Source organism: Cynocephalus volans, chromosome 10, assembly GCF_027409185.1.
Source record: "Cynocephalus volans isolate mCynVol1 chromosome 10, mCynVol1.pri, whole genome shotgun sequence".
Lineage (NCBI taxonomy): Eukaryota > Metazoa > Chordata > Mammalia > Dermoptera > Cynocephalidae > Cynocephalus > Cynocephalus volans.
Genome location: NC_084469.1, coordinates 44,087,843 through 44,096,416, shown reverse-complemented (window position 1 = coordinate 44,096,416; position 8,574 = coordinate 44,087,843). Strand labels below are relative to the sequence as shown.

At 59.1% G+C, this 8,574-nt stretch overlaps 1 protein-coding gene across 2 annotated transcripts in view; it reads right to left on the bottom strand.

Moving 5' to 3' along the window:
* Positions 1-1,154: 1,154 nt before the first annotated feature.
* The window catches only part of RAI1 (retinoic acid induced 1), a 117,409-nt gene continuing 109,989 nt past the window's right edge, over positions 1,155-8,574 (bottom strand). For both annotated transcript variants that reach the window (XM_063111662.1, XM_063111663.1), the window contains 3 exons: positions 6,135-6,228; positions 1,756-1,805; positions 1,155-1,241 (listed from right to left, as the gene is read on the bottom strand). In XM_063111662.1, coding sequence (XP_062967732.1) covers positions 1,227-1,241; positions 1,756-1,805; positions 6,135-6,228 — 159 coding nt within the window. In that variant the 3' untranslated portion in view covers positions 1,155-1,226. The remainder of the gene's footprint in view (positions 1,242-1,755; positions 1,806-6,134; positions 6,229-8,574) is intronic.

Here is an 8,574-nt window from a genome sequence, read left to right as displayed (position 1 = left end):
TGTATACATATATATACACTATATAACGAGGCCAGATATAATACACACGTTTACCATTTTACAGTCATATGTACAAGAAGTTGCTATGGCGGCCCCTGGCTGGGGGCTGCGTCAGGCCTATCGAAGCGCGGACAGAGCTGAGGACACGGACGGACAGGCAGACGGACTGGCGGGGACTGGCCTGGGCCGGTGGTGGCTGCATGGGGAAGGGGCATCGCAGTAGCGCCCTAGGCGGCGAGGGCCCGTTCGGGACTTTGTGCTGCGGGGCGCACGACGCACGGCGGCGACACACGGGAGAAGCGAGCATGTTCCCAACATATATACATTCTATGTAACATATATATAGAGGGCTACACAGGTTTTGTACACGAATCTAGCGCTGTTCCTGCTCCCGTGCCCAGTGGGCGCTGCGGTCCCCGGAGGAAGGTGGTGGTGCCGAGGGACGAGCGCGCGCCCGCCGGAGGTGCTCTCTGGTCGCATCTCCCAGGCTGGGATCCAGGGGTGGGGCGGAGGGCTGGGAAGGAGACGAACACAAGCCAAAGGGTGCCCCAGTCCCGCCCGCACCCCGGGGGCCCGCACCCCCTAAGCAGAGGCCCAGGACTTTGGGCTTTACCCGAACCACACGAAAGCTCCAGTGAAGGCCGGGCGTGGGCCGGACGCTCGGACACTGCTTGTTCCAAAGCCTCTGTCCCCCTCCTTCGCCTGCCTGGCCTCCAAAAAGGCTTCGGCTTCCCCTGCTTCGTTCACGGGGCCAGAAGCCTCCGTCAGCCTCTCCCAGGGCCCTTCGTCCCGTCCCCCTCAACCTCTGGGCTCCCAGCTGCAGGCCACCACCGACTAGGGTGGGGCGGCACCCACGTGGAATCCGTGCCACGTCGTCTTGGAACTTCCGGGGGGGAAGCGCCACCAGACCGAAGCCGTCTCCCACCCCCGCCGGAGGTGCCCCGAGCAGTCCGGACGCCGAGCCTGGCCCTAGGGGTGTGGGCAGGGACGCCCTGTGCCGTCCGGTTCCTGGAGCGGGCAGCTCCGGAACGGGATTTCTTCCCAACCCGGGGCCGCGCGTCTGAGCCCTCGGCGGCCGGATCCAAGATCCGGAACCCGGATCAAGGATCGGCTCTGGACCCGCGCTGGCGGAAGCTCCAAGGCCCGAGAGCTGCGCAGGCGGCTCCTCTCCTTCGGCGGCGGGCGGGCCGGCGGGCTCCGGCGCCTTCTCCGGCCGTTGGGGTGGATTACAACGGCAGCCTCTGCAAGACAGGAGCAGACGCCCGACAGCCGGTTACAGACGTTCGCCAACGTGCAGAAGGGGTTAATTCCTCTCGGGCCGCAGGCCCCGCCCCCGAGGCCCCGCCCCGGCGCTGGGTGGACTTGTCTGTGACTCTTCTGCGGCAACTGAGGCTTTTCCTTTCTTCTAACCTCCGCCCTGCCAACCTTCACCCTCGTGCCCACGTCCCGCCCCTGCCTCTGTCCCAGCCTGAGGGATGTCCCTAGGCCCTGGTTATCCCCTCTCAGGTACTGCCTTGTTTATAGCGCGTTCTTCATGACCAGCAAGTGCCGACCTGCCCCGACGGCCGGGCTGCGGTGGTGGCGACAAGAGGGCAGGTGGGGGCTGAGGCATGTGGGAGGTGGGCGAAAAGAACGCCCTGCCTTCCGCAGCTGGGCCCTGCTGGGGGCCCGCAGGTCGGGGCAGGGGGCAGCGAAGGCCGAGGAGCTCCTCTCCTGCCTGACCCCTCTCTAGGGAGCACCTGTGGTCACACTTACCTTATGTTTGGGACATTTCAAAGAAAAGTTCTCTTCGATGAATACGCAACCTGTGGCCAAAGAGAAGTATGGGTGGTTAGGACAGGGGGTCTCACAGCTGCTGGTGCTCGGGCATCGGGCCAGGAGGGGAGGGAGCCCCACTGCCCCCCCACCCCCCCCACCCCCCCACCCCAGGCTGCAGGAGCTCTTTCAGAGTTAATCAGATCCCGCTTGAAATCCTCCACAATCCAAACCCCGTCCCGGTGACACGGCAGCTCTGCCTCACCTTCTCCACCTGGAACTCTCCCCACTTCCACACTGGGCGCCTTCCCTGACTCCCTCCTGCAGTCTCTTTCCCTCCCCCTGCCTAATTCTGCTTGGCCACACCGTCACTACCTCCTGCTGTAACGGGCTGGTCTATACCCCAGTGAGTTGCTCCCTGCCTCTCTTCCCACTGGAAGGCAGCTCAGGAGGGCACCAGCTTTGCCTTCTTCCTGGACGTGTGCCCAGCCCCTAGGACAGGGCCTTGACACCCAGCAAGCACTCAGTGAATGCCTCTCCCAGTGCCAGCTACTTCTCCCAGCCTCGGTCTCCACATCTGCAGGATGGGCGTTATGCCACCTACTGTATATCTGTGGTGGGCATTGATGAAGACAGTGTATATAAACCACACTGCACGTGCGTGGCACACGCAGGTACTCAGGATGTGAGGGCTTATTCCTATGGGGGGAGGAGGAGGAGAGGACACAGAGGGCTTGGCTTTGAGTGGTTCCAAGGAAGAAAGTATTGGGGTGCCCACAGCATGACATGTCATTGAGGGGGCAAAGGACAGCCGAGCACGGCTGGTCCTCACACCCACTTCGGCCCAGGGCTGTGCTGCTGTCTGAGTGAGTCCTGCTCTTCTGCCTGCTGCCACCTAGGAAGACCCTGGCTTTTCCCCCTGCCACCCCCACCCACCACCCTCTAGTCTCCTCCTGGGCTCATCCCCCCTCCCTGCCAGCCTCACCAGCCCTTGTTCTGAACAAACTCAAACCCACAAATATCTGGGAGGCCCCAGCTGACCAAGGGACTGCTCTCCTCCCAGCACAGTCTTCCTGCTCACAGGGAAGGTGGCTCTGTGTGGTGGCACCATGAGAGGGTGCTTGCCAGCAGGCAGGGCAGAGGGGCGGGGGTGGGTCTGCAGCCCTGAGAGCAGGTTGGGACGACACAGGCCTCTCTGAGGCTGTCTCCCTTTTTCCTACCCACTCCCTGCCAGAAGCTAGGGGTGCCTCAGACCTGAAAACTGCAAAATGAGGTTTTGCATTTTAGGGCCAGCGGGGAGGTGAGTCATCAGCCTTCTGCTTCTGTACCCTCAGGCAAGCCAGACATGGTGCTGGGGTTGAACTAGACTTTCCAAAGAGCACTGGGCTCAAGCCCCAGGCTGCATGCATGGCAATCCCCAGGCTGTACGCATGGCGATCCCCTGCCTCAGCTGCAGGCACTCCCGTCAAGGGCTTGGGCCACTGGAAGCTGAAAGTAGGAGGTGGCCACTTCCAAACCAGCAGCTCCAGCAATCCACTGGGGTTGGGGCATGGAGAGGGAGTTTCTGGCCATCCTGTGTCCTTTGGCCCTAGGGCCTGAGTGTAGAAAGGTTCAAACAGAACGCCATGGTGCAGCAGCCCCTGTCTGCCCTTCAGAATGTCTCCAGAGTGGGTCCCCTTAATGAGGATTGAAAGGGGGCAGGGTTAGTGGGCTTGGTAGCAGTGCAGGGCAGAGGCTGGCAGCACTTAGCCAGCCCTGGTACCCTGCAGTCTGAGACCCTGACCCAGACACCTGGAGAACCCCCGTGGAATCTCCCACTTGGCAGACCCAGGTGTTGGGTGGGTGTGCAGGGCTGACAGGTATTGGAGCTGCTGCCTGCATAGAGGGGAGCTGTCATGTGTGGTAGATGGACAGCCAAACAACCCCATTCTCCCCTTCCTGTGCCCAGGTCCTTGCAGTGATTCTGCACTCATCCCATGGAGAGGTGGCTTCTATTTCCCACCCTGTGAATCTGGGCTGGACTTGGGACTTGCTTTGGCCAGTCAAATGAGGTGAGGTCTGGAGCCTGGGCCATGAGAGGCCCTGTGACCTCCACTTTCAGCCCTGCTGCCCCAGCCCACTACTGCCTCGTGAGAAATAATGAAAGGTTGGTGTTGAAGCCATTAAGTTGGGCTTGGAAGGGCCAGTAGCTAACCAGCAGTGGTCAACACACTCTATCTGCACATACCCACCCTGCTTGGACCTCCCCTCCTGCCACACAGGGTAGCTATAATCCGGCCTGACACCTCCTTCTCTGTCACCCCTTAAATCAAGTCCTGTGGATGCTGTGCCAGCACAGCATCTGGGATGTATGGCTCTATCTGTACCAGGCAACCATCCTTTCCTGCTTGGACTATTACAGTAGTCTAACAGCCCTGATTATGTCAGTGTCTTATCTTCCTAGCCCTCTTCCTGCCTTAATCCCTGTGGCTCTACAGAGATCCCTGTTATATACGGAATCCTTCTAAGACTTCATTTGAAACAAAAGTTCTATTGCTCAAAGCCTAGCATGCAAGTCCCACCACTAACAGCTGCTTCTCACCTCCCCTGATCTTTTGAGGCCTGGCTCAAACGTCACCTCCTCCTGGAAGTCTTCCTGGATTCCCTCCCAGCTCAGACAGAATGAACCTCTCCCATAGCGCACACTGTCTCCTCCTTTTCTGGTCTCCCTAACTGTAGGCAAGAGCCATGGTTTTCCTGTCTGTCCCACTCAAAGGTGAGCTCCTTGGGGTGGGAAGAAGAGCACAGCGCATGGAGCAAGAAAGCGAGGGCATCATGCCCTGGTTCTGTCCCTGCCATGCTGTGCGGCTGTGGGTAAGACAGCTCAGCTGTAAACATGCAACTGGAGACAGCACGGGGGCCCGATGTGGGGCCTGGCATGGAGGGGGCATTAAATTCATCACCGGAGGAGGAGGAAGGCAACTGGTGGGGAGTGAGGCCATGTGTCTGGGCAAGTGGCGGAGTCCACATTAAAATCGGGTTTATACTGCTCCGAATGGGAGGGTGAAGACAGCGACACCCCCCGCAGCCCCGCTCCAGTGAACCCCCTTCCTGCTGGGTGCTGGCAGCTCAGCCCCTGCCAAGGAACCATCACCACTCAAAGTCCTGTGTGTGCTCCTGGGGCAGCTTGGCTGGGGCTGACGCTAGCCTTGGGACCCAGTGGAGGTGAGGTGCAAGTTGTGGTCCCTTCTGCCCAGGTGGCGAGGAGGGCTGGTGGGGGGGTCTCTGGGAGTGACACGAGCCCAGGTGTCTGGGCTCTGTCCACGGCGAGGCAGGGCCATGATCACCTCCTTCCAGGCCAGGGCTGGGAGGGACGGAGGGCGAGGGGGACAGAGGTCATGGGGGCTGGGCCTGAAACAGGACAAAGGCTGTGCTTCCTGAGCAGCGTTCGTTAATTCTGTCTGCTCCACACAGCTCTGGAAAGAAGAGACTATTATCTCCATTTTACAGATGAGGGAACCAACTGCAGAGACATCAATGGACTTAGCCAAGACCACACGTAAAGAAATGCCACCAGGGTTTGAATCCAGGCCAAAGTTGGTTCTAACCCCCCTGAAATATTGCCGTCATGAGTTACTAACATCACACCATAAGGAACTGCTCTCTTTGAATGAATAAGGAATGTCTCTCTCTGAGCCTCTGTTTCCCGATGTGGTCGATGAGGGTCGGGGCTCCCGGATCTCTCTGGCTCATGCAATCAGTCCTTCTGTTTGCCTGGTGATAGTAGGTGCTCAATAAATACCCGTGGAACAAATGAATGAGCGAGTGAGAGTAGGGACTGGGGACAGGATGCGGGGCTGGTCCTGCCTCCAGTTCCAACTGTCTGCTGCTCAACCTTCCACAACCGCTGCCTATGGCCAACAGAAGAGCATTTGGCCTTAGTCTCTGCTTTGAACCTCGTCTCCCCCCAGTTCATCCACTTTCTGTTGCTGTAGTATGTATGACCTTTCCCTTTTTCTCTGCTCAGTGAACCTCTATTCGTTCTTCAAAGGCCCAGCCTCAGGACCCCTGTCTCTCTGAGGCCTGAGATCCTCCCCACCTCTCGGCAATGACAGCACCTCTAACAGCTCTCTCTGTTATAATTTATGCCTCTGTCTCCCCTCATTGCTCTGGACATTCCTCAGCAGGCGGCTAGGCACTGATTTATTTCTATGTCCCTGGCAATGCTCAGCACAGGTCTAGGTAGAAAGAAAGATGGGGGGATAAAGAATTGCTGGGGCAGAAGAGGAGAGAAACCGAGGGGCCGGGTGGAGCCTGGGTTGGAGGAGCTGTGCCCAGGGTCTCCCTGGACTGCTCAGATGGGCCTCCACACCTCCCTGTCCCCGTGGGCTGGCTGTTACCTGCGTCGCTGGCACATGGGTAATGGTAAGTGAGGGTGCATCCTTTGTGGCTGCACCCGATGGTGGCCCCGGCTTCTTGGCAGCTGGAACATGTCTGATGAAGAGAGAGGGAAGGCAGGTGAGTCTCTGGCTGAAGAGCCCACCCCTCAAGCTATGGAGACAAGCCCCCATGGTCCCTGCCTCCTTCCTCCAAAATGGTCCTTGAAAAGCAGCTGGAAGGATTTCAGCTGACTGCCCCAGTACTGGGGTGCAGATGCCCACAGGGGTTGATTCTTTGGCATCCCCTGGACTGGTGCACTGGGTGGGGGACCCTCTCGGGGCCAGTGACACTGATTACAGTGGCGGCTGCGGGTAACAACTGGCATTTGTGGAGAATGTCCACGTGTTGGGCACAGCATGTGCCCTTGTCCACTGGCTCCTTCTAACAGTCCTTGAGGCGGGTAACTTTCATTAGCCCACTTTATGGATGGTGAAACTGAGGTTCTTGTTCTGGGCAAGTTTGAAAGCAACAAGCACTGTTTTCTACCCTTTCTGGCAGCAGCAGGAACACCAAACCTAGAACTGGACTGTCTTGAGCTAGGATGAGACATTTCAGATCTGCAGGAGGAAGTACAGCAGCAATCCCCAGAGATGCTGACTTAATGTACATCTGATGCCATACGGCATGGCGCCCAGCCCCCCTAGATCTCAAAATTGTCATCCTCTGAGCTTGGGGGTTGCCCCATGCCTGGCCCAGCTGCTTGGAGGGGGATGTGGCCAGGAAGGGTGGCAATACCCAGAAGGCCCTTGGAAGAGGGAAGCAAAACCTGAGGCCTGGGGAGGGACGATGACCGGCCCACAGTCACGCAGATGCCAGCACCACAGCTGCCACAGCACCAGTGGGGGTGAGGGGAGGAGAGAAGCAGAGGCGGCGGCAGAGCCCGCGCCCAGATGCTGCGCCACTGAAACAGACAGCAGGAGCTCACCACGCACCAGGCGTGGTGGAAGCCTTGCCCTCGTGACAACCTCACAATGGTATTACTACCTTACCCAGGCTACCAGTGACAGCTCAGAGGTTGGGTAACCCTCTTGAGGGCACGCAGCGCCAGACTGGGCTCTGTACCCAGCACATACCCAAACTGCTAGGGTGGATGGGCTGCATCCCATCCCCAGCAGCTGGGGAAGGCCGAGGTGAGAAAGCCTTCTCCTGCCCTAATGCTCCTTCTATGCCCAAGAGCTGGGAGTGGGAGGCTGGGGACATTCTAGAACATCAGGTTTTCACATAATGCCTCTGGGTGGGCAGTTTCCTCTGCTCAGGGCTGACACCTCCTTCCTGTCTGGGATGGCTCCCCAGGGATTTGGGGCCCAGCATCCCCACAGTTCTCAACCCAAAAGGGGGCAATGAAGCATGAATGGGACCCCAGGCCAGGCCCAAGTCTCCCATCCCCACGGCCCTGGGGATGTTTTGATATTTAAAGGGTAACTGGGCCCCTCTGGCTGAAGGCTCCCTGTGCAGAGGCCCCAACAACCCCAAAGGCAGGCACTTCAATGGGACGAAGAGACGGAGGGAGGCCCCAGGCACTTCTGACCCCAGCTACCCCAAGAGGGGTGCAGCCTGTGGGTGCTGCCAGAGGCACCCAGGCTGGCCAAGGCGCCCAGAGCAAGGCCCGAGCAGATACTACCCAGACTCCTAATAATGCCCAGACTCAGCCTGTGTCCCCTCCTCATCCAAAGCATCCAGACCTCATCTGGATGGGAAATGGGGGTCCACAGTAACTTGCGGGGAGGGGTAGACTCTGGGTAGGCTGGGAAACTGAGGTCTCAGGAGATGGGCATGGCAGGGTGCAGAGACAGCAGGTGTTGTGGGGGGTTCCCAGGAGGGGATACTTAAGGAAGTGGCTGTCCTTGGGGGCTTGCACAGTTCTGTTCTCCGGAGAGCAAAAGTGAGGCCAAAGTAACAACAGGTATAACGGGGTTGGGGGCTGGGGACTCAGCTGCACACTGAGCCCTACTGCATGCTGGGAGGGTCACAGATCATCTGCATGACCCCACAAGCCTGCTAACGGGGCTCAATGTTCTGGGGCTCACGGAGGACGAGTGACTTGCCTGGAGTTCTGTAACTGGCCCTTGGCAGACCTGGGATCTGAACCAGGGTCTGACTCCAAAGGCACCTGGTGCCACCAAGCCTCCAAGGCAGGAAGGGACAGTGGACAGAACAGTGGCCATGAGGGCCCTTGAGCAGGGACTCTGGGAAGTCCCAGACCCTGCCCATCCTTCCAGGGTGTTCCATGGGGATGGCCTGACTCTCCCGGGTGGGAATTGCTATAACGAGCCCTTGAGGCTCTCGAGAGAAGCCTCCTGTCTGGGGGTGGGCACGTGCCCTGGCTCCCATCCCCAGGCACAGCCAGGGACCATCTCCCTGCCAGAGAGACACCTTCAGTGACCAGCAAAGCCTGCCGGA